Below are 24,119 nucleotides of genomic sequence, written 5' to 3'. Positions count from 1 at the left end.
GCATCGTGTTCTGTTTGCCTCGGGACAATTCTCCGTTTGCATCGTGTTTTGTTTGCCTTTGCTTTGGGGACATTTTGCAGGGCTGTACCTAATTAATAAAAGGGTTTTGTTTTCCCTGCATTTCCAGCCTACTTGTTAAAAGAGAGGTTGGTCATTGTGAGTTAACAAGGACTCACGCAGGCTGGGACAAAACCCTTACGACCGCTGCATCTGTTTAACAACAGTGGCAAAACACAGTGTAAAACTGTGCCGGTCACGTGACTGACCTGTTTTACAACAGTTGGAATGTACGACCATAATTGCAGGAAACTTCCTGACAGTGAGAACAATTAACCAGTGGAACCACCTGCCTCCAGAAGCGGTGAATGCTCCAACACTGGAGGCTTTTAAGAAGAGACTGGATAGCCATTTGTCCGAAATGGTATAGGGTTTCCTGCCTGAGCAGGGGGTTGGACTAGATGACCCCCAAGGTCCCTTCCAACTTTATTATTATTACTATTATTATTTCCCAGGATAGCAGCCGCGATGGGGAACCGAGCTGACTTTCGCTCAAAACTGTGCTCAGAAATGATGGATAGAGGGGCAGGGAAGCGTGACGTTCTACCTGAACAAGCAACAATTAAGCCATTTTTCAAAAACTCCTGACAGACCCATTTCTAACCAGGTCAGAGGTAATTCAATTGTTAGATTAAGGCTGAGCCATTTTTTTCCCTCCCTGAGGCAGGACCATGGGTGGCCTTTGACCCACAGTCTGCGGAGTCCAATTGCATTCTCTCTTTTTTTTATTCAGTTTTCATTAATATATAATGAATAATGGCCCTTCCCGATCAAATGTAGTTAAATGGATTACTCTTTTACATGAAAAGGTAGAATTTGGTGCCTTGTTTTTTGGGCTCAGCTAGGGAGCAGTAGAAACTCAATGTTTTTCAAGCTCGGCCATTTGAAGACGCCTGGACTTCAAGTCACAGAATTCCACAGAACAAAGGGAATTGTGGGTGCTCCATCGCTGGAGGATTTTAAGAAGAGACTGGACAGCCATTGGTCTGGAATGGTATAGGGGTTGGACTAGAAGACCTCTCAGGTCCCTTCCAACTTTGTTATTCTATTGCAGGGGTCTTCAACCTTGGCCCTTTTATGACTGGTGGACTTCAACTCCCAGAATTCCTCAGCCAGGCACGCGTGCCTGGCTGAGGAATTCTGGGAGTTGAAGTCCACCAGTCATAAAAGGGCCCAGTTTGTAGACCCCTGGTCTATTGTCTGCTAGAGTTATGGGTGCTCCATCACTGGAGGTTTTTAAGAGCTTAGACAGCCATTTGTCCAGAATGTTATAGGGTCTCCTGCCTGACTAGAAGGTTGGACTAGAAGATCTCCAAGATCCCCTCCAGCCCTAGGATTGTATTAGTTAGAGAGAGATAAAATACACACATGCACACACACACACAGGGATGGATGGATGGATGGATGGATGGATGGATGGATGGATGGATGGATGGATAGATGGATGGATGGATGGAGAGATGGATGGAGGGATGGGGGGATGAAGGGAGGGAGGGGTGGGTGGGTGGGTGATGGATGGATGGATGGATGGATGGAGAGATGGAGATGGATGGATGGATGGATGGATGGAGAAATGGATGGATGGATGGAGATGGATGGATGGATGGATGGAGAGATGGATGGAGATGGATGGGGGGATGAAGGGAGGGGTGGGTGGGTGGGTGGATGGATGGATGGATGGATGGAGAGATGGATGGATGGATGGAGAGATGGATGGATGGATGGAGAGATGGATGGATGGAGAGATGGATGGATGGATGGATGGATGGAGAGATAGATGGATGGATGGAGAGATGGATGGAGAGATGGATGGATGGATGGATGGAGAAATGGATGGATGGATGGAGAGATGGATGGATGGATGGGGAGATGGATGCATGGATGGAGAGATGGAGGGAGGGAGGGATGGAGAGATGGATGGAGGGATGGATGGATGGATGGATGAAAGGAACAGCTTGCCTTCAGAGGTTGTGGGTACTCCAACAACGGAGATTTTTAAGAAGGGACTGGATAGCCATTTGTCAGAAATGGTACAGGTTCTCTTACTTGAGCAGGGTGTTGGACTAAGACCTCCAAGGTCCCTTCCAATGCTGTTATTCTGTTAATCAATCAATCAATCAATCAAATGGATGGTATAGAGAGCCCTGCTAGAGCAGAGGGCTGGGCTAGAAGACACCCTCCCCCCAAGGTCCCTTCCAATTCTGTTATTCTGTTTTTAAGAACCCTTCGAAAGGCAGCATGGCCCAAATCTTCTCTGCCCCATCCTGACCCAATGATACAACCTGAGTGGGACAAGCTGGCGTGAAAATTCTCCCTCCAGGGCTGAACGGGTGGGGTGGGAACCGAGTTCCAATCCTGCCAGTCTCTCTTCTCTCCCCAGCCATTAATGACACCAACCCTGTTGGTTCGGAGCAGCCTTAATGGACTGCTGGCTACGTCAGCCAGAGATTAAGATAATAACTCAGCCTTGAAAGGGTTTCTGTCCCTTCATTAACACCGCAGGCTTTAATTAATGCAACGGTGAAATATTAATGGCTTTGATAAACTGCCTCTGGCCTGGGTGATTAAAAGGCTCTCTTTCCCAGGACGGGGTGAGGGAAAGCTCCTTCTGGGGGGCCTGATGAAGGGCAAATGGGAAAGGGAGTCAGAAGCCCACCCCTCACAGCCCTGCCTGGTGAAGAAGAAGGAGAAGGAGAAGAAGAAGAAGAAGAAGAAGAAGAAGAAGAAGAAGAAGAAGAAGAAGAAGAAGAAGAAGAAGAAGAAGAAGAAGAAGAAGAAATAGTAGTAGTAGTAGTAGTAATAATAATAATAAATAATAATAGTAAAGTTGGAAGGGACCTTGGAGGTCATCTAGTCCAACCCCCTACACCATTTCGGACAAATGACTGTCCAGTCTCTTCTTAAAAACTTCCAGTGTTGGAGCATCCACAGCTTCTGGAGGCAGGTTGTTCCATTGGTTAATTGTTCCAACTGTCAGAAAGTTTCTCCTTAATTCCAGGTTGCTTCTCTCCTTGGTGAGTTTCCATCTGTTGCTTCTTGTCCTGCTTTCAGGCACTTTGGAAAAGAGCTTGACTCCCTCTTCTTTGGGGCAGCCCCTGAGATACTGGAAGACTGCTATCATGTCCCCCCTCGTCCTTCTCTTCATTAAACTAGACATACCCAATTCCAGCAACCGTTCTTTATATGTTTTAGCCTCCAGTCTCCTAATTGTCTTTGTTGCTCTTCTCTGTACTCTTTCTAGAGTCTCAACATCTTTTTTACATCGTGGAGACCAAAACTGGATGCCGTATTCCAAGTGTGGCCTCACCAAGGCCTTGTAAAATGGTATTAACACTTCACGTGATCTTGATTCCTTCCCTCTGTTAATGCAGCCGAGCACTGTGTTGGCTTTTTTGGCAGCTGCAGCACACGGCTGGCTCCTATCTAAGAGATCCTCCACTAGGACTCCAAGATCCCTCTCACAGTTACTACTATTGAGCCAGGTACCCCCTGTACTATACCTGTGTACCTGTGGGGTACAAGGGGGTCCCCCAGCATCAGTTAGCCTGAAATGCAGGGGTTCAGAAAGTAGCAATAGTAACAGCTGTGTTATATACTGCTTCACAGGGCTTTCCAGCCCTCTCTAAGCGGGTTACAGAGTCAGGCTCTCCCCCCCCCCCATGATCTGGGTCCTCATTTTACCCACCTCGGCAGGATGGAAGGCTGAGTCAACCTTAAGCTGGTCAGGATTGAACTCCAGGCTGTGGGTAGAGTCAGCCTGGAATACGCCTTTCTAACCACTGCATCACCACGACAGATAGATTAGATTAGATTAGATTAGATTAGATTAGATTAGGATAGATAGATAGATAGATAGATAGATAGATAGATAGATAGATAGATAGATGACTGACAGACAGTCAGACAGACAGACAGGTAGGTAGATAGATAGATATAGGAGATAGATAGATAGATAGATAGATAGATAGATAGATAGATAGATAGATAGATAGATAGATAGACCAACAGACAGACAGACAGACGGACAGACGGACAGACAGAGATAGATAGATAGATAGATAGATAGATAGATAGATAGATAGATAGATAGATAGGAGATAGACAGACAGACAGGTAGGTAGGTAGGTAGGTAGGTAGATAGATATAGGAGATAGATGATAGACAGACAGACTAGATAGATAGATAGATAGATAGATAGATAGATAGATAGATAGATGATTGACAGAGAGAGAGAGAGAGAGAGAGAGAGAGAGAGAGAGAGAGAGAGAGAGATAGGAGATAGACACAGGTAGGTAGGTAGGTAGGTAGGTAGGTAGGTAGGTAGGTAGGTAGATAGATATAGGAGATAGATGATAGACAGACAGACTAGATAGATAGATAGATAGATAGATAGATAGATAGATAGATAGATAGACAGACAGATATTGATGACAGACAGATAGATAGATAGATACTGATGACAGACAGATAGACAGACAGATAGATAGTTGTTGGCCTTTCTTTGAATTAAACCATAGTCAGATCTGCCTCTAATTATTGCAGCTGTTCTCTGCTCATTGGAGCCAGTCCAAATTCTGTTCCTTTTTAATGGTCCAAATTCTTAATCTTTGTTGTGGTTATTTTTATGTTTTGTTTATTTATTGGAATTTTATCCTTTTCATATCATTCATACATCACTCAAGGCAACAGCAAATATACCGAATACTGTTTCCTTCTCCTCTTTTCCCAACAAAAAACATCCCTGTGAGGTGGGCACAGCTAAGAGAGAGGGGCTGAATCATGCAGCCGGCTTTCCTGCCTAAGGCAGGACTAGAACTCTCAGTCTCCCAGTGATTGGCCCAGAGTCACCCAATCAGCTTTTCTGCCTAAGGCGGGACTAGAACTCTCAGTCTCCCGGTGATTGGCCCAAAGTCACCCAGTCGGCTTTTGTGCCTAAGGCAGGACTAGAACTCACCGTCTCCTGGTGATTGGCCCAAAGTCATATACCTAAAACTGCTTCCTCCCCCTCTTTTCCCCACAAACAACAATCCTGAGAGGTGGGCTGAGCTGGAAATGTTTCTCCAAGCTGAGGTTGACCGTCATCCCGTGTCTTGCCTGCAGGTGGAGCCAGTGACCTCTGTGAAAGCTTTGAGCCGCCACGTGGACCACGGCCAGCTGACCCCGGCTTTTGACGGCCACTTCCCCTACAACCACGGGGAATGGGTGCAGTTCTTCCAGGTACCCTCTTCTCCCGCCCTTATCCATTTGGGGAGGGGTCTTGGGCCACAAACCGGCTCCTTAGGCCTCCCCGGCAGGGGAGTCCATGCAGGGGGGGTCCAAAAAGTCAAGATGGCAACTGCTGGGGTGTGATTGAGGTTCCATCTTGGTTTTGTTTTAATTTAATTTTATTTAATTTTTAATTTAATTTAATTTTTAATTTAATTTAATAATTTAATTTAATTTTATTTAATTTTTAATTTTATTTAATAATTTAATTTTATTTAGTTTTAATTTAATTTAATTATTTAATTTAATTTTTAATTTAATTTAATAATTTAATTTTTAATTTAATTTAATAATTTAATTTATGCAGCACAGATTAAGATCAGGTAGAGCGATCTTGAATTTTGGGACCTGGTGATGCCCTTGTTTCACTGACTTTTGTGATTTATCGTGGAGTTTCTCACTTGGAAAAAAAAAAAAAAACTCTAGTCCCTTTCGTGGCTTTCAGCCCCAAACGCCAAGGCCTGCCCCATATCCACAAGCTTGGATGTGGTAGTAGGGGATCTCCCTGGCGGTAAAACCCAATTTACAGTATTTATCTGCTTGTTTGTATCCCACCTTTATTCTTTTTAAAAATAATTCAAGGTGGCCAACATATCCAATATCATGTCCTTCCTTCTGTTTTCGCCACAACGACAACCCTGTGAGGTGGGCTGGGCAGAGAGAAAGTGACCCGACCAAAGTCACCCAGCCAGCTTTCATGTCTAAGGCGGGACTAGAACTCACCGTCTCCCGGTGATTGGCCCAAAGTCACCCAGCTGGCTTTTGTGCCCAAGGCAGGACTAGAACTCACCGTCTCCTGGTGATTGGCCCAAAGTCATCCAGCCAGCTTTCATACCTAAGGCAGGACTAGAACTCACCGTCTCCTGGTGATTGGCCCAAAAATCATCCAGCCAGCTTTCATGCCTAAGGCAGGACTAGAACTCCCCGTCTCCTGGTGATTGGCCCAAAGTCACCCAGCTGGCTTTTGTGCCCAAGGCAGGACTAGAACTCACCGTCTCCTGGTGATGGGCCCAAAGTCACCCAGCTGTCTTTTGTGCCCAAGGCAGGACTAGAACTCACCGTCTCCTAGTGATTGGCCCAGAGTCATTCAGCTGGCTTTCCTGCGTAAGCTGGAACTACAACTCACTGTCTCCCTGCAATTAACTGCAAGTCACCTAGCCAGCCTTCATAGCTAAGGCAGGACTAGAACTCCCACGTCCTGGGAACTGGTCCAGAGGCACCCAGCTGGCTTTCTAGCCTGGTGTCGTAACCACTAGGCCCAAGCGATCCCTACTGGGGAATACGCTGTGAATTAGCCATCCGCTGAAGGGGGGCGAAGAGCTTGTAGCAGGTAGAAAAATCTGCTCTAGGAGAGCCCAAATGTGTGTCAGGAGGACACACGCACACAGCTGCTCGGAGACTGGCGTCTCTGGGTCTGAGACCTGCCTTCTCCCCATCTTTCATGGGGGGCATGCGGGCTTTTTTGCATGGCTGCCCCCCGCTTTATCACCCCAATTGTCCTCCCCGGTGACCCGTATTTTACTCAGATGCCACTTTGCAATACCAGCCGATCAATCTGTAGACCCGCAACCTTCCTTGTGACCAAATGTCTTTGGGTGATTCCTTCTCCTAGAAAGTCCACCATTTCGTCAGTGGTCTCAAAAAGGCCTCTGAGTTGCTGCGGACCACCACCCAGGAGCTGGAGAAGGAAGAGGCTCTGGAGACCTTGCAGGTAAAGGTGTGGGAGGTCTACTGGAAGCGAGGTCTGAGGCCACGCGTCGGCCAGGTCGTGCGGTCTGCTTCTTTCCCTGGCTCTGAAGGACTGAATTGGTCTCGGTGGGGTCCTGGTCATGATCCAGACTTGGGAACATCACCAGTGGTGCAGGAGGAGGAGGAGAAGGAGAAAAAAGGAGGAGGAGGAGGAGGAGGAGGAGGAGGAGGAGGAGGAGGAGGAGGAGGAGGAGGAGAGGAGGAGGGGGACGACGACTCTGACTCTGGAGTCCTTGGTGCTCTCTGAGCTTGGATATTTTCTTGGAGAGGTTTCATGACCCAACTAGGGAACATCATCTGGGCTAGAAAGGCAGGTGGTTTGTGGAAAGGAGGAGCAGGAGGAGGAGGAGAAAAAAAAGGAAGGGAAGGAGCAGGAGGTGAAGGAGGAGGAAGGGAGGAGGAGGAAGAGGAGGATGACGACTATGGGGGTCCTTGGTGTTCTCTGAGCTTGGATGTTCTTGGAGATGTTTCATGACCCAACTATGCAACATTATCAGTGCTAGAAAGGTGGTTTGTGGAAAGCAGGAGGAGAAAAAAGGAGGAGGGGAAGGAGGAGGAGGAAAAGAGGAGGAGGAGGAGGAGGAAGAGGAAAGGAGGGGGGGAGGGGGAGGAGGAGAAAAAGGAGAGGAAGGAGGAAGAGAAAGGGAGGAGGAGGAGGAAGAGGAGAACTATGGGGTCCTTGGTGCTCTCAGAGCTTGTTGGTTTTCTTGTAGACGTTTCATTATCCAACATTCAGCCCTGATGCTGTTCCCTAGTTGGGTCGTGAAACGTCTGTAAGAAAACCACCCAGCTCAGAGAGCACCCAGGACCCCCACAGCTCATCCCTGAGCTACAGATGTCCTTTTCTACTGCAAAGGGGATGTCATGGTTCCGACAGATGAAACCCATCAAAAGGACTTCAAGGCACGAGCTCTTCCTTAAAGAACATTTTATTCAGGAAACAAAGTATCGGCACCCCATAGTTGAACCCAAAACTAAATTCCCTTCCCCTCGGATACAAAGTAACAAATGGCAACTCCCACCCCCAATAAGCCATCATAAATCACATTCTCCAATGAGCCTGAAAGGCGGGCTTTCTCTCCAGCTCCTCAGCCCGCCAAACCTTGAGTTCCCACAGAGCGGCATTATTATGGCTAGCTGAGTTCAAGCATTCGTCCCAACCTGATCCCTAAATAGAAGGAAAAGCATGTTAAAAGCAAAGCGGAAATGGCTGCAATTTTCATCAGTTGTCCGAGTGGGAACATCCCAATGTTTACAGTGTTGACAGGGGGCATGTGGGAGCTGGGGGGGGGTGGCAAGCGGGCCCAAGGACAGTGGGACAATAGAAAGTGGAGCCAAGGTGCCTCAGAAGTTAGGGGAGGCCCAGGCAGGCGACTTGTAATAGTAATAGTAGTAAAGTTGGAAGGGACCTTGGAGGTCATCTAGTCCAACCCCCTGCTCAGGCAGCAAACCCTACACCATTTCAGACAAATGGTTGTCCAGTCTCTTCTTGAAAACTTCCAGTGTTGGAGCATTCAGAGCTTCTGGAGGCAGGTAGTTCCACTGGTTAATTGTTCTAACTGTCAGGAAGTTTCTCCTTAGTTCCAGGTTGCTTCTCTCCTTGATCAGTTTCCACCCATTGCTTCTTGTCCTGCCTTCAGGGGCTTTGGAGAATAGCTTGACTCCCTCTTCTTTGGGGCAGCCCCTGAGATACTGGAAGGCTGCTATCCTGTCCTCCCTCGTCCTTCTCTTCATTAAACTAGACATACCCAATTCCAGCAACCGTTCCTTATATGTTTTAGCCTCCAGTCCCCTCATCATTGTGAGCTGGAAAGGTGGACCTGGGCTGGCAGTAGGCCTCCCGGTGCGTCCCCCACCTCCTTAGGCACTCCATGCTCCTCTTAACAACCTGTGCGGTCACTTAAGGACCGCAACAGAGAGAGCAGGGGTTGGCACATTGAGCAAGGCAAACCCATGCGGGCATCGCTTATCAGCCACCGTCATTTCTGATTCATTATTATGGTCATAAAGCGAGGACTGCCTGGCCCAAAGCGACCCAAAGAGCATTGGCTGACCGGTGGCCTCGTCCCCCAGGCGGTGGAGCGCCAGCTGAGCAGGCACCGGCAGCTCATGCAGGAGGTTCTGCGCAATGCCCAGCTGGTGAGCCTGCAGAGGGAAGGAGGCGCCACCCTGGCCCGGCTGCGGAAGGAGGCGGCCCGACTCGGCTTCAATCCGGACGTCCGGTAGGGAAGCAAAATCCTCGGGGCACCTCGGAGGAGGAGGAGGAGGAGGAGGAGGAGGAGGAGGAGGACTGTGGGGTCCTTGGTGCTCTCTGAGCTTGGGTGTTTCCTTGTGGATGTTTCATGACCCAACTAGGGAACATTATCAGTGCTGGAAGGGAGGGGGGTTTGCAGAGAGGAAGAGGAGGAACTGTGGGGGTCCTTGGTGCTCTCTGAGCTTGCTTGTTTTCTTGCAGATCTTTCATGACCCAACTAGGTAACATCTCCAGTGTTAGAAGGGAGTTGGGTTGCAGAGAGGAGGAGGAGGAGATAGAGGAGGGGGAGGAGAAAGGTTGTGGGGTCCTGGGTGCTCTCTGAGCTGGGTGGTTTTCTTGCAGACCTTTCATGACCCAACTAGAGAACATCATCAGTGCTAGAAGGGAGTGAGATTACAGGAGGAGGAGGAGGAGGAGGAGGAGGAGGACAACTGTGGGGTCCTGGGTGCTCTCTGAGCTGGGTGGTTTTCCTTGCAGACGCTTCATGACCCAACTAGGGAACATCATCAGTGCTAGAAGGAAGAGGAGGAAGAGGAGGAGGACTGTGGGGTCCTTGGTGCTTTCTGAGCTGGGTGGTTTCCTTGCAGACGTTTCATGACCCAACTAGGGAACATCATCAGTTCTAGGAGGAGGAGGCGGAAAAGGGCTGTGGGCTCCTTGGTGCTCTGTGAGCCTGGCTGCTTTCTTGCAGACATTTTATTACCCAACTAGGTAACATCACCAGGTCTAGAAGGGAGGAGGAGGACGAGAAGGCGCCTGACCTTCCCCATTTCACTCAAGGGACCTGGGGCAAATCCCGGGGCCCAGAAAGATCATCCAGTGGGGCCCAGTTCACTTAACAACTGTCTCGCTCGGGGGCGGTCATAAGCCGAGAACTGCCTGTATGTTGGAAAGCTGACCTCGACGACGCCAGGAGTGACTTTCCTGTGTGTGTTTGTTAGGCATACTTTCGAGAGCGCCCTGGCCGTCTACAACCTGGTGGAGGAGGAGGTTCACACGCTGGTGACCAAATCCAACGGTTGCTTGGAGCACTTGGAGTTCCTCAAGAAGATCCGGGAACTTGAGGAAGAATTTAACCAGGTAAAGGACCTTTTGCCCTATAAGTCTGTCCCCCTAAAGCCAGGGGTCTCCAGCCTGGGCAATTTGACGACTTCTGGACTTCAACTCCCAGAATTCCTCAGCCAGCATGGCTGGCTGAGGAATTCTGGGAGTTGGAGTCCACATGTCGTCAAGTGACCAAGATGGACTCCCAACTTCCGGGAATTCCTCAGCAAGCATGGCTGGCTGAGGAATTCTGGGAGTTGGAGTCCACACGTCAAGTGGCCAAGGTTGCAGATCCTTGAACGTAAACGGTGCCTGGTGCGAATTAAACCCCCTTCTCTTCCTCCTTCCCGTCTTTCCATTCTTTCTTTGTGTTAAAATCACCAACGAATACCCTGTTTGTATTTGATCCTGGACAGATCAGAAACAAGGACTGGGGTGATTTGTGGCAGAGAAGAAATCGTTGTAGACTTTCTCCCAATAAATTACAATAATAGATTGTTAATAGAGGGCCTTGAACGTTAATCCCTTCCCTATTTTTTTTCTTTCCTATAGGTAATGTGTGGGACGTTTGGGCTGCAAATAAAGGGAGAAATATTTAAATTTTGCACTTGCTTTGCAAAGCTGGGGGGGGGACATTATTGGTGCAATAAATTTATCTGTGTTCATCTAGGAGAGATAATATGTAGGGGTTTTTTGGGGGGGGGGTGTTTGTCGTTTTTAATTCTAATCTTTAATTTCATTTAATTTTTTTTAATGTTCTGGTTTGGTTTTGTGTGTGTTTTTTTTTTTTTGGATTTTGGATTTTCTGAATAAAATAAATTAACATTCAAAAAAGGAAGCACCCACAAATTAGGTGTATATCTATCTATCATCTCTCTCTCTCTCTCTCTCTCTCTCTCTCTCTCTCTCTCTCTCTCTCTCTCTACATCTATCTATATCTATCATCTATCTATTTATCTCTATCTATCTCTATCTCTATTTATCTCTATCATCTATCTACATCTATCTATCTATCTATCTATCTATCTATCTATCTATCTATCTATCTATCTATCTATCTATCTCTATTATAAGAGCAAACAAACACAAACACCAGAAAAATATAAAACTAGAAATATTTATTCTAATGCCAAGCTTTCATCGGCCAATTGCCGACATCATCAGGGCTTAAAACTAGTCAATGGGAGTTTCCTTTATAGTGCTAGTCAATTTGTGCCCACGGCTCCTGGACATCGTCATCGGTCCTACTTGATCCTACTTGATTGGGCTGCGTGTGGATTATGTTCTTGATGTTAATTGATGTTAACGCTCCGTTATTTGTTCTACTTCCTCCACTCTCCTTGTTTGTGCGTATGTTGTTATCTATCTCCTTGCTACAGGCTCGTAAGTTCAGCATATCCCTTCGCCCCCTTTTTTGGACGCTCGTTTCCTCCATGTCGTCCCAGTTATTCCTTCTCGCCCCATTGGGGCGTGCGCTGGCTTGGCATTAGAATAAATATTTCTAGTTTTATATTTTTCCTGGTGTTCGTGTTTGTTTGCTCTTATAATATGACTATACCCAGGATTCGTATTTTTAACAAAATTAATAACAATCTACATCTATCTATCTATCTTATCTATCTATCTATCTATCTATCTATCTATCTATCTATCTATCTATATCTTATCTATCTATCTATCTATCTATCTATATCTATCATCTATCTATTTATCTCTCTGTCTCTATTTTTCTATCTATCTATCTATCTATCTATCTATCTATCTATCTATCTATCTATCTATCTATCTATCATTTTCTGTTGCTTCTTCCCACAGGTCAGTTTGTGGATTGAGGAAGAAGGAGAAGCCGAGCTGAGCCTGGTGGGACTGGCGGAGGGCAGCCTGGAGAACACGGAGGACTCCTACCGGCGGTTTAAGGGCTTCTTCAAAGAAGCCACGGTAAGCTAGGATGGATGGAATAGAGCTGGAAGGGACCTTGGAGGTCTTCTAGTCCAGCCCTCTGCTCTCGCTGGAGACCCAATACCATTTCAGACAAATGGCTGTCCAGTCTCTTCTTAAAAACTTCCAGGGATGGAGCACCCATAACTTCTGGAGGCAACTTCTGCACCACTGGTTAATTGTCCTCACTGTTTGTTAGGAAGTTTCTCTTTAGTTCCAGGTTGCTCCTCTCCTTGAGTAGAGTGGAGTGGAATGGAATATGGAATGAAGACTAGACTAAACTAGACTAGACTAGACTAGACTAGAATAGAATAGAATAGAATAGAATAGAATAGAATAGAATAGGAAATAACAGATTCTAGAATAGAATAGAATAGAATAGAATAGAAATAACAGATTATAGAATAGAATAGATTGTAGAGTAGAATAGAATAGAATAGAATAGAAATAACAGATTGGAGAATAGAACAGAACAGAATAGAATAGAAGCTGGAAGGGACTTTGGAGGTCTTCTATTCCAGCCCCCTGCTCAAGCAGAAGACTCTGGCTCAGGAATTCTGGGACTTGAAGTCCACGAGTCATGAGGGGGCCATAGTTCCCCCATGCTGGCTCAGGAATTCTGGGAGTTGAAGTCCAGGAGTCTTCAAGTTGCTAAATTTGGATACCCCTGCCTTATACCAAATGATTATCCAATCACGTGATCCACTTTTGTGACCTTCAGCAAAGTAAACGGGGCAAGTTGTATTCACTTGACAACAAGTGATTTGCTTAACAATCTTGGCAAGAAAGTTGTAAAACGGGGAGGACTCACTTGAAAACCACCTTGCCTGCAAGATCACAAAGTCAAGGACGACCTATATCTTAATTTCATTTTTTAACCTGGATTTTTCTTTTTCCATTTTTCATTTCCGTAACGTATTCTTCTGAAGCGTTTTTTGCCCCCGGCCTTAATTTCCCACTTTTCTTTGACTAACCGGATAGTTTGTTCTGAAAGTCACTTTTTAATTTGAGAAATATATATTCCTTCGCTGATCTAAATTCTTCCTGAAGTGCCTCAAACATGCCTAGAAATCTTCATTTTTTCTTCTAATCTCTCTATACTTGATTCTAATAATTCACAGTCCTCTTCACAATCAGCACCTGGACATGTCCTGATTAATTGGGTTGCGTTTCTCCAAGTCTGGAGTCAACGTGACGTTCAAATGGTCCATCAAGCAATGTCCAGGTGTAGGATCTCCATTTAATAATTTCTTCCACCCACCCCCCCACACACACATTCACAATCCCAAAGTCACCAAGAAAAGTCTCAAACATCTGCAAGAGAGTAGAATAGAATAGAATAGAATAGAATAGAATAGAATAGAATAGAATAGAATAGAATAGAATATGGAATGGAATAGAATAGAATAGAATAGAATAGAATAGAATAGAATAGAATAGAATAGAATAGAATAGAATAGAATAGAATAGAATATGGAATGGAATGGAGTAGGGTAGGATAGGATAGGATAGGATAGAATAGAATAGAATAGAATAGAATAGAATAGAATAGAATATGGAATAGAATAGAATAGAATAGAATAGAATAGAATAGAATAGAATAGAATAGAATAGAATATGGAATGGAATGGAATGGAATGGAATAGGGTAGGATAGGATAGGATAGGATAGAGTAGAATAGAATAGAATGGAATGGAATGGAATAGAGCTGGAAGGGACCTTGGAGGTCTTCTAGTCCAGCCCCCTGCTCAAGCAGGACAACCTATACCATCTCAGACAGGTGACTGTCCAGCCTCTTCTTAAAAACCTCCAGGGATGGAGCCCCCATGATTTCTGGTGGCAATTGTCCTCACTTTAATGTAGGAGAATCTGGTATACTGAAGCAAAGACCAATAGCTCAGCACTGTTTCTCTGTGAGATCCTGGGAACCGCTTCTGGCATCACTTTGAATCAACACTCCCTCTGCAAGGATCTCCTGGGGTCCTCTGAATATGGGTGTCATATTCATAGATCATATTCATGGATCACAGGTCTCTTTGGTCACTGGCTATAATAAAATGAAGTTAACAGAAAAACAGAGCTGGAAGGGACCTGGGAGGTCATCTAGTCCAACCCCCTGCTCAGGCAGGAGACCCAGTACTATTTCAGACGAGTGGCTGTCCAGTCTCTTCCTAAAAACCTCCAGTGATGGAACACCCACAACTTCCTGGAGGAGTGAGAAACTGTTCTCAGTTTCAGGAAATTTCTCCTTAGTTCCAGATTGTTTCTCTCCTTGATGAGTTTCCATCCGTTGCTTCTTGTCCGGCCTTCAGGCGCTTTGGAGAATAGCTTGACTCCCTCTTCTTTGGGGCAGCCCCTCAAATATTGGAGCACTGCTATCATGTCACCTCCTGGTCTTTCATTGGACTAGCCCAGGGGTAGGCAACCTCGGCTCTTTTATGATTGGTGGACTTCAACTCCCAGAATTCCTGAGCCAGCCATGCTGAGGGGAAAGGGAGAGGTTTCCAAGCTGAGCCAGGCTGGCTCAGGAATTCTGGGAGTTGAAGTCCACGAGTCATGAGGGGGCCATAGTTCCCCCATGCTGGCTCAGGAATTCTGGGAGTGGAAGTCCACGAATCATAAAAGAGCCAAGGTTGCCTACCCCTGGACTCGACAGACCCAATTTCTGCAGCCATTCTTCATAGGTTTCAGCCTCCAGCCCCCCCAAATCATCTTTGTTGCAATGGCTAACACTGAGTGGCCTCCTTTCTCCCACAGGTTCACTACAACCGAGGCCTCTCTTTATCCAAGGAAGCTGCCAAGATCCAGGGCTTCGGGTTTCCTGAGATGGCCTCCTTTGAAGCAACCAAGGGCGCCTTCCAAGCTCGCCTGACCATGTTCTACATGGACATGGAGATGAAAGGGGCAGAGCTGGAAGCATTCCTGGACCTCTACAGGTTCTGTGAGAAGGTGAGCTTAGAAAAGGCCTCCCTAAAGTGGAAGGGGAAGAGATGGAATGACTAGGGAGCTCCACGGATCTGGAGGAATCGTCCACGAAGTTGTCTCTGGAGATCATCCAGGTCACGGTTGCCCCAGAGGTGCTTTGTCCACTAGGCAAGTTGACTTTCATGGTTCTTTCTCCGGAAATGTTTGGCTTCTTATCCAAGAAGAACGGAACTGAAGGAGCTTCTTGGATGAGAAGCGAAACATCTCCCAAGGAAAAGCAAGGAAGTCCTTGGAAAAAGCACCTTTGGGTCAATGAAGTTGCACTGGCAGAAACAGCTGCCGGAACAATTACTTAAGCACACTTTGTTGTTGTTGTTAGTTGCGAAGCCGTGTCCGACCCATCGCAACCCCATGGACCATGTTCCTCCAGGCCTCCCTGTCCTCTACCATCTTCTGGAGTCCATTGAAGGTCACGCCTCCTGCTTCAGGGACTCCATCCAGCCCCCTCCTTCTCTGTCGTCCCCTTCTTCTCTTGCCCTCCGTCTTTCCCAGCATCAGGCTCTTCTCCAGTGAGTCCTTCCTTCTCATTAGGTGGCCAAAGGACTTGAGTTTCAACTTCAGGATCCGGCCTTCTAAGGAGCAGTCGGGGTTGATCTCTTCTAGGACTGACCCGTTGGATCGCCTTGCAGTCCAGGGGACTCGCAGGAGTCTTCTCCAGCACCAGAGTTCAAAGGCCTCCGTTCTTTAGCGCTCAGCCTTTCTTATGGCCCAACTAAGCATGCTGGGGAGCAGGAAATTAAGGATTAAAGTCTCTTCACCTGCAAAGGTTGTCCACCATGGACTTTGTCTACTAGTTTCCTGGTTGAGGGCACGGTTGATATTGGCAGAAGGGATCTAGTGTCTCTTCCCACCCATGTTTAGCACCCCAACTTGATTCACAAACATGCACTGATAGGAAGAACGGCGGAGAACAGTTTTGTATGGCTAAGCAAGGGTAGGCAACCTGGGGTCTTTTATGACTGGTGGACTTCAACTTCCAGAATTCCTGAGCCAGCCATGCTGAGGGGAAAGGGAGAGGTTTCCAAGCTGAACCATGCTAGCTGAGGAATTCTGGGAGTTGAAGTCCACGAGCCATGAGGGGGCCATAGTTCCCCCATGCTGGCTCAGGAATTCTGGGAGTTGAAGTCCACCAGTCATAAAAGAGCCAAGGTTGCCTACCTCTGGGCTAAGGGAACTCGGTATGTCTAGCCCAGTGGTGGCGAACCTATGGCACGGGTGCCAGAGGCGGCACTCAGAGCCCTCTCTGTGGGCACACGCACCGTCACCCGAGTCCTGGGCCTTCAGCTGGGTTTTATAAAATCTTTTAGCTTTAGGCTTCTGCCGCCGTGTGCAAAAAAAAAAAAGGTTCAATCAATCAATCAATTTCAACTTCTCGTGGGAAAAAAAAGATCTCGCAAAGTTGGAATTGATTGATTGAACTTTTTAGTCCCACCCAGCCTGCCATTACCACCGCAGCCACAGCCACGCAATGGCCCACGCCCACCCAATGGGCCACACCCACCCAATGGGCCACACCCACCCGGCACCCAATGATGCATAAGTGGGTTTGGGGTTGCAGTTTGGGCACTCGGTCTCTAAAAGCTTCGCCATCACTGGTCTAGCCTGTAAAAGAAAAGGCATGGGGGGCAGATGAGAGCAGTGTTCCAATCCTGGAAGGCCTGTCCCAGAGGAGGTTCTCCAGAGCACTTGAACGCAGGACAAGAAGCTCCTCAGAGGAAAACCAACCGGGAAATAAGGAAGAATTTCCTGACAGTGAGAACAATTAACCGATGGAAGGGCTTCCCTCCAGAAGCTGTGGGTGCTCCATCGCTGGACGTTTTCAAGAAAAGATGATTTGTCTGGGATGCTATACGGTCTCCTGCCTTGGGCAGGGGGTTGGACTAGAAGACCTCCAAGGTCCCTTCCAGCCCTGTCCTGTCCCACTGCATCTCATCTCATCCCATCCTATCTAAATCCTCTTCTCCTCTCCTCTCTTCTTTTTCCCTCTTTTCTTTTCTCCTCTTTCTCTCTTTCCTTCTTCTCTTTTCCTCTTCTTCTCTTCTCTTTCTTATTTCTTTCCTTCTTCTCTTCTCTTTCCCTCTTCTCTTTCTCTCTTTTCTTCTCCCCTCCCTTCTCTTCTCTTCTCTCCTTTCCTCTCCTCTCTTTCCCTCTTCTCTTTCCCTCTTTTCTTCTTTTCTCCTCTTTCTCTCTTTCCTTCTTCTCTTCTCTTTTCCTCTTCTCTTTCTTATTTCTCTTTCCTTATTCTCTTCTCTTTCCCTCTTCTCTTTTTCTCCTCTCCTCCCTTCTCTTCTCCTCTCTTTCTCTCTTCTCTTTCTTCTCTTTTCCTCTTCTCTTTCTCTCTTTTCTTCTCCCCTCCCTTCTCTTCTCTTCTCTCCTTTCCTCTCCTCTCTTTCCCTCTTTTCTTTTTTCTCCTCTTTCTCTCTTTCCTTCTTCTCTTCTCTTTTCCTCTTCTCTTTTTCTCCTCTCCTCCCTTCTCTTCTCCTCTCTTTCTCTCTTCTCTTTCTTCTCTTTTCCTCTTCTCTTTCTCTCTTTTCTTCTCCCCTCCCTTCTCTTCTCTTCTCTCCTTTCCTCTCCTCTCTTTCCCTCTTTTCTTTTTTCTCCTCTTTCTCTCTTTCCTTCTTCTCTTCTCTTTTCCTCTTCTCTTTTTCTCCTCTCCTCCCTTCTCTTCTCTACTCTTCTCCTCTCTTTCTCTCTTCTCTTTCTTCTCTTTTCCTCTTCTCTTTCTCTCTTTTCTTCTCCCCTCCCTTCTCTTCTCTTCTCTCCTTTCCTCTCCTCTCTTTCCCTCTTCTCTTTCCCTCTTTTCTTCTTTTCTCCTCTTTCTCTCTTTCCTTATTCTCTTCTCTTTCCCTCTTCTCTTTTTTTCCTCTCCTCCCTTCTCTTCTCTACTCTTCTCCTCTCTTTCTCTCTTCTCTTTCTTCTCTTTTCCTCTTCTCTTTCTCTCTTTTCTTCTCCCCTCCCTTCTCTCCTCTCCCCTCCCCTCCCCTCCCTTCCATACATGGCTGGTTCGGAAATTCTGGGAGTTGAAGTCCACGAGTCTTAAAGTTCCCAAGGTTGGATACCCTCCAGCATCCCAGTCAAATGGCCGTCCAGTCTCTCCTTGAAGACCTCCAGTGACGGAGCACCCACATGTTCTGAAGGCATGTCGTTCCACTGGTTGACTGTTCTCACTGTGAGGAAATTTCTCCTAAGTTCTGGGTTGCTTAGACAAATAACGCCTGAATCCAACGAAGAAGAAGAAGAAGAAAAATAACACATCGTTCTCACTGATTGAAATCTTTAATGGTGTCAGTAACAAATGTTGACCTCTCTCTTTTTAAGGTCACGGAGTTTCACCTAGACTGCAAGCAACATCTGGCCCAGTGGCAGGCCAGGGAGAAGGAACCCAACCTCGTGGAGGTCCAGCAGGACACCGAAGATGCTCTCCGGCGAATGTCCCAGGACTTTTCAGAAGAGAAGTTCCAGCAGATGAAGCTCCAGGCATCCAGCATGCACAGTGAAAAAGGTCACTTGATTTGGAGCGAAGCCTTGGAACGAAGCAAAGAAGCCAAGGAAATTCTGGAGGGCCTTCTGACCAGGTTCCAGGAGACCAAGGGAATCACCGCAGGAGACCGGGTGGACGAGAGAGGCCCTTCAGCTCCTGACTCATCTTTGCCCATCCCAGCTGATGCCCTCAACGCCGGTGAGATATTGGAGATTCTGGAGCCATTCTCCAAAGAAACTACGGACAGAATCGACGGTGTTGACCCTTCCTCTCCAAAGAAGTCCTCGTGCATCAGCTCGGACACCGGGATGGGAGGCAACAAGAAATCTTCTCCAGGTGCCATCTTGGAATCTGGTGGGCCTGCCCACAAACATCTGGGCGAGGAAGGAAGGCTTCAAAGGAACTCCTCGGGTTCTCCTCCATTGCGTCGTTCTTCTGCCTCTTCTCCTAAGGCACAGCCAAGGCCAGGAACCGGTGAGACTCTGCCACCGGCCGGCCAGCCTGGTGCTCCTCTGCTGGTGAGAGGTCCACGTCCCCAGAAGCGAGAGAGAGCCCAGTACTTCCAGCTCTCCAGACACGGGAGTTTTTCTTCAGAAGATGCCGATTCTCAGAACTCGTCTGAAGGTGCCCTGGACTCCGGTAGCACCTGGTCCATGGAACTGCAGGGCCCCAAAGCAGGTGGGGCTCAGGAAAAGGGGATCCTCTACCTGGAGAACCACAGTCCAAGCAGTGGCTCAGGTCCGGGGAAAGCAGAGACTTGAGGTGCTGAGGTTCTGGATTATCTCTGGGCCGTCTTCTGGCCAACCGATCTGGTGCTGAGAACATTCCTGGTCTTTTGGGTGCTCCAGGATCCCAGCTGTATTTTTGCCCACAGGTCATTCTGTTTCTTCACACTGAGAGGGCAAGCCACTAGTACACCTAGGATGGATGATGTTACCTTGTCAGGTAATCCAACGTCTGCAAGAAAACAAGCAAGCTCAGAAAGCACCAAGGACCCTACAGTCCTCCTCCTCCACCTCCTCTCCACAACCCCTCCTCCCTTCTAGCGCTGGTGATGTTCCCTAGGTGGGTCAGGAAACATCTGCAAGAAAACCACCAAGTTCAGAAAGCACCAAGGACCCCACAGTCTTCCTTCTCCCCCTATCTCTCACCCTTCTCTTCCCCCTCCCCTCCTCCTCCCCCTCCCTCCTCTTCTTCTTCTTCCTCCTCCTCCTCCTCTCTGCAATTCCCTTCTAGCACTGGCGATGTTCCCTAGTTGGGTCAGGAAACATCTGCAAGAAAATCACCAACTTCAGAGACCACCAAGGACCCCACAGTCCTCTTCCTCCTCTCTACAAACTCCACTCCCTTCTAGCACTGATGATGTTGCCTAGTTGGGTCAGGAAATGTCTGCAAGGAAACCATCAAGTTCAAAGAGCACCAAGGACCCCATAGTCTTCCTCCTCTCCTCCTCCTCTCCACCCCTTCCCTTCTAGCACTGGTGATGTTCCCTAGTTGGGTCAGGAAACATCAGCAAGAAAGCAACCAGAGTGCACCAAGGACCCACAGTCGTCTTCCTCCTCCTCCTCCTCCTCCTCTTCCTCCAGGGCTGGATCGTTGTTCATTCTTACAGACTTCAAGCCAAAGTTTCTTAACGTTTAAAAAAAGTCGTATTGCTTTTGCTCCTCATCCAAGAAACCCCTTCAGTTCTTGAGAAGCAAAACGTCTTCGGAGAAGATCAAGGAAGTCCATTTACCTCTTGTAAAGGCGCCTTTTGGGCCAACAAGAATCTGGATGATAGAACCTCCTTAGACCTTTTCCAGAGTGGTTTCAAGCAAAGTCCCAGTGGCACCTGTGGAAACGTTTGCAAGAATCTGGAGGAAAGAAACGCACAGCTGTGAAACTCGCCGGGTGTCTTCAGGTCACTTTCAGAGTGGCCTACCTCACAGGGGGGGACGAAGCGTAGAAACAAGTGGGAGAATCTCACCAATTTGGCGTCCTTTGCCCTCCTCGGAAAAAATGCAGAATGAAATGCAAAAAGAGGATTTTTTTTGCGGGTGGGGGGCCGACGTGGAAATCCCTAGGAGAAAAGAACACGTGTTTATAATCTCAATTCTTTTTTATATCGTCGGTTTTTTAACCCAAAAAGTAAAAAAAAAAAAAAAAAAGCTCTACTTGGTGTTTGCCCGCCAGTTATTCTGGGGTTTTTTTTGCCAGCGTCTCGTGTCTGCCCTGTGTCTTCTTAAGAATTGCCGTTGTGCTTGTGGCTTGCGTTGCTCCATTCTCCGATCGAAAATGGGGAAGTGACCTCTACGACTGAACATTAGAAGAACAGGGTGGGAAGGGAACTGGGGGGTCTTGCTCAAGCCCAGCCCCCTGCTCAGGCAGGATACTCTGCATCAGGGGTCCCCAAGCTGTGGGCCGTGGTGACTGCGCCGTGAGCCGGCCACGGAAGTGGTGAGTGAGCGCATGCATGCTCCATTTGCGTGAGTGCCGCACACATGTGCCTGCCACTCAACGCAAATAGAGCTGTGCATGTGTGTGTGTGTGCGTGCTTGCCGGCCTCTCAGGTGGAACCATTCCCTCCCCCCCCCCCCGGTCCAAAAAGCCAAAAAGGTTGGGGAACACTGCTGTATACCTCCAGTGATGGAGCACCTAACACAGGGATCTTCCAATTCGGCCTTTTATGACTCGTGGACTTTTGGCTGAGGAATTCTGGGAATTGAAGTCCACGAGTCATAAAAGGGCCAGGTTTGAAGACCCCTGGTTTAAATATTTAAATATTTTTTTCCTCATGGTCACATGATCAAAATTCAGGCATTTGGGCAGGGGTAGGCAACCTTGGCGCTTTTGTGACTCGTGGACTTCAACTCCCAGAATTCCTGAGCCAGCATGGGGGAACCTTGGCCCCTTTATGATTGGTGGACTTCATCTCGCAGCCTGGCTCAGCTTGGAAACCTCTCCCTTTCCCCTCAGCATGGCTGGCTGAGGAATTCTGGGAGTTGAAGTCCACCAGTCATAAAAGGGCCAAGTTTGAAGAGCCCTGCTCTACCCCTTCAGTTCCCTGGCAGAACGTGGTGGAGGTCTGGCTGCGCCTGATATGAGCCCCCAAAGGACCACAGCAGTCTTGTGGGTTGCCCATCATGGGGGGATTATGGAAAATGGCCACCTGGGGTTGGAGGGAGAAGGGGGCTTGAGCATTTACAACATGGCTGCCGGGCAAAGAGGACGACTCAGTCAATTTGCAAAACCACGAAGTCAAGAGAGAGAATCAAGGAGAGAAGCAACCTAGAACTAAGGAGAAACTTCCTGACAGTTAGAACAACTAATCAGAGGAACAACCTGCCTCCAGAAGTGGTGAATGCTCCAACACTGGAGGTTTTAAAGAGACTGGACATTTGTCTGGAATGGTGTAGAGCAGGGGTAGGCAACCTCAGCTCTTTTATGACTCTTGGACTTCAACTCCCAGAATTCCTGAGCCAGCATGGGGGAACTATGGCCCCCTCATGACTCGTGGACTTCAACTCCCAGAATTCCTGAGCCAGCATGGGGGAACTGTGGCCCCCTCATGACTGGTGGACTTCAACTCCCAGAATTCCCGAGCCAGCATGGCTCAGCTTGGAAACCTCTCCCTTTCCCCTCAGCATGGCTGGCTGAGGAATTCTGGGAGTTGAAGTCCACCAGTCATAAAAGGGCCAAGTTTGAAGAGCCCTGACCTAACAAGTGGAGAAACGGTGTTTAGAATGTAAATGAATTTTCCTTCCTCCCTCCCTTCTTTTTTCTTTCTCCTCTATCCCTCTTTTCTCCTTTCCTTATAACATAGAATAACAGGAGTTAGAAGGGACCTTGGAGGTCTTCTAGTCTTCTAGTTCTCCCGCTCAAGCAGGAGAACCTGACCTACACCATTTCAGCCAAATGGCTGTCTAGTCTCATAATAATGATGAGACTAGTCCAACCCCTTCTCAGGCAGGAAACCCTATACCATTTCAGACAAATGGCTGTCCAGTCTCTTCTTAAAAGCCTCCAGTGTTGGAGCATTCACCGCTTCTGGAGGCAACTTCTGTTCTACTGGTTAATTGTCCTCACTGTTAGGAAGTTTCTCCTTAGTTCCAGATTGTTTCTCTCCTTGATTCCTTTCCATCATTTTTTCTTATCCAGACTTCAGGTGCTTTGGAGAATAGGTGGACCCTCTTCTCTTGGTGGCAGCCCCTCAAACATTGGAAGGCTGCTATCCTGTCCCCCCTCGTCCTTCTCTTCATTAAACTGGACCTACCCAATTCCAGCAACCGTTCCTTATATGTTTTAGACTCCAGTTCCCTGATCATCCTTGTTGCTCTTCTCTGCACTCTTTCCAGAGTCTCAACATCTTTTTTTACATCTTGGTGACCAAAACTGGATGCCGTATTCCAAGGGTGGCCTTACCCAGGCCTTGTAAAGTGGTGTTAACACTTTACGTGATCTTGATTCTGTCCCTCTGTTGATGCAGCCTAGCACTGTGTTGGCCTTTTTGGAAGCTGCAGCACATGACTGGCTCCTATTTAAGGGATTGTCCACTAGGACTCCGAGATCCCTCCCACAGTTGCTACTATTGAGCCAGGTTTCGCCGAGTTTGGTACTTGCATCTTTAGTTCTTCTTGCCTAAATGTAAAACCTGACTTTTATCTACGTTGAATTTCATTTTGTTAGACAGTGTTGAAGTCTGTCAAGATCTATCTGGATCTTGAGCTTATCTTGTTGAATTCCGGGAGTTGCAGTCCACCTCTCTTAAAAGTTGCCAAGGTTGAGAAGGAGGGCCAAATGATGGAGACCTCAGCATGTGTGAAATGACAAATTCTATTCCAAAGAGACTTTGCCCCCTCCTCCTCCTCCTCCTCCTCCTCCTTCTCCTCCTCCTCCATCAGTGCCATATCTCCCTTCTGCAGCCAGACAGATCTGTCTCCATCTCAGCGGTTTCGGCAGATAATGGAAACCGTGATGGATGCTAATGGCCAGATCTTTTGTTTCCTTGGCGGGATGAGCAAAATTAATTATCCTGGCCTTTGAATGGAGACTTCAAGGAGAGGGTGGCAGAGAAGAAGCCAACAATGGATGAAAGGCCTCCTTCCAACTTCCTTTACCAAAGGGAGCTAGTTGAGGTTTTGGGGAAGGGGCCTGCGTTTCCCCAGCCCCCCCCCTCCCTGTGTCTCCAGCGCCTTTGTGACTGATGGGCAATCAGTGGCTTCCAAGCAATTTTTCACCAAAGGATCATCCCACCCGCCCAGTCAGATTTTATTTTTTAAAAAAATTACTTGATTGGGGACTCATTATTTCTCACCCAACTGTTTACTTTGTAGTTACTATTCACAGAGTCAAAGAGTCCTTATTGCT

General features: G+C 47.6%; 1 protein-coding gene across 2 annotated transcripts in view; it reads left to right on the top strand.

Moving 5' to 3' along the window:
- KIAA1755 (KIAA1755 ortholog) overlaps window positions 1-19,971 on the top strand; it is a 52,331-nt gene extending 32,360 nt beyond the window's left edge. Inside the window, exons 8-14 of one of the 2 annotated variants that reach the window (XM_039368193.1) lie at window positions 5,158-5,274; window positions 6,935-7,033; window positions 9,082-9,293; window positions 10,267-10,405; window positions 12,185-12,307; window positions 15,065-15,256; window positions 18,611-19,971. In XM_039368193.1, coding sequence (XP_039224127.1) covers window positions 5,158-5,274; window positions 6,935-7,033; window positions 9,082-9,293; window positions 10,267-10,405; window positions 12,185-12,307; window positions 15,065-15,256; window positions 18,611-19,534 — 1,806 coding nt within the window. In that variant the 3' untranslated portion in view covers window positions 19,535-19,971. The remainder of the gene's footprint in view (window positions 1-5,157; window positions 5,275-6,934; window positions 7,034-9,081; window positions 9,294-10,266; window positions 10,406-12,184; window positions 12,308-15,064; window positions 15,257-18,610) is intronic. The other variant, XM_039368195.1, reaches the window with a different exon arrangement.
- The last annotated feature ends 4,148 nt before the right edge of the window (window positions 19,972-24,119 follow it).

The sequence above is a fragment of the Crotalus tigris genome, unplaced genomic scaffold (assembly GCF_016545835.1).
Source record: "Crotalus tigris isolate CLP2741 ecotype Arizona unplaced genomic scaffold, ASM1654583v1 scf7180000020719.984301794:720406, whole genome shotgun sequence".
NCBI classification, from domain to species: domain Eukaryota; kingdom Metazoa; phylum Chordata; class Lepidosauria; order Squamata; family Viperidae; genus Crotalus; species Crotalus tigris.
This window is presented reverse-complemented; position numbering and strand designations above follow the sequence as displayed.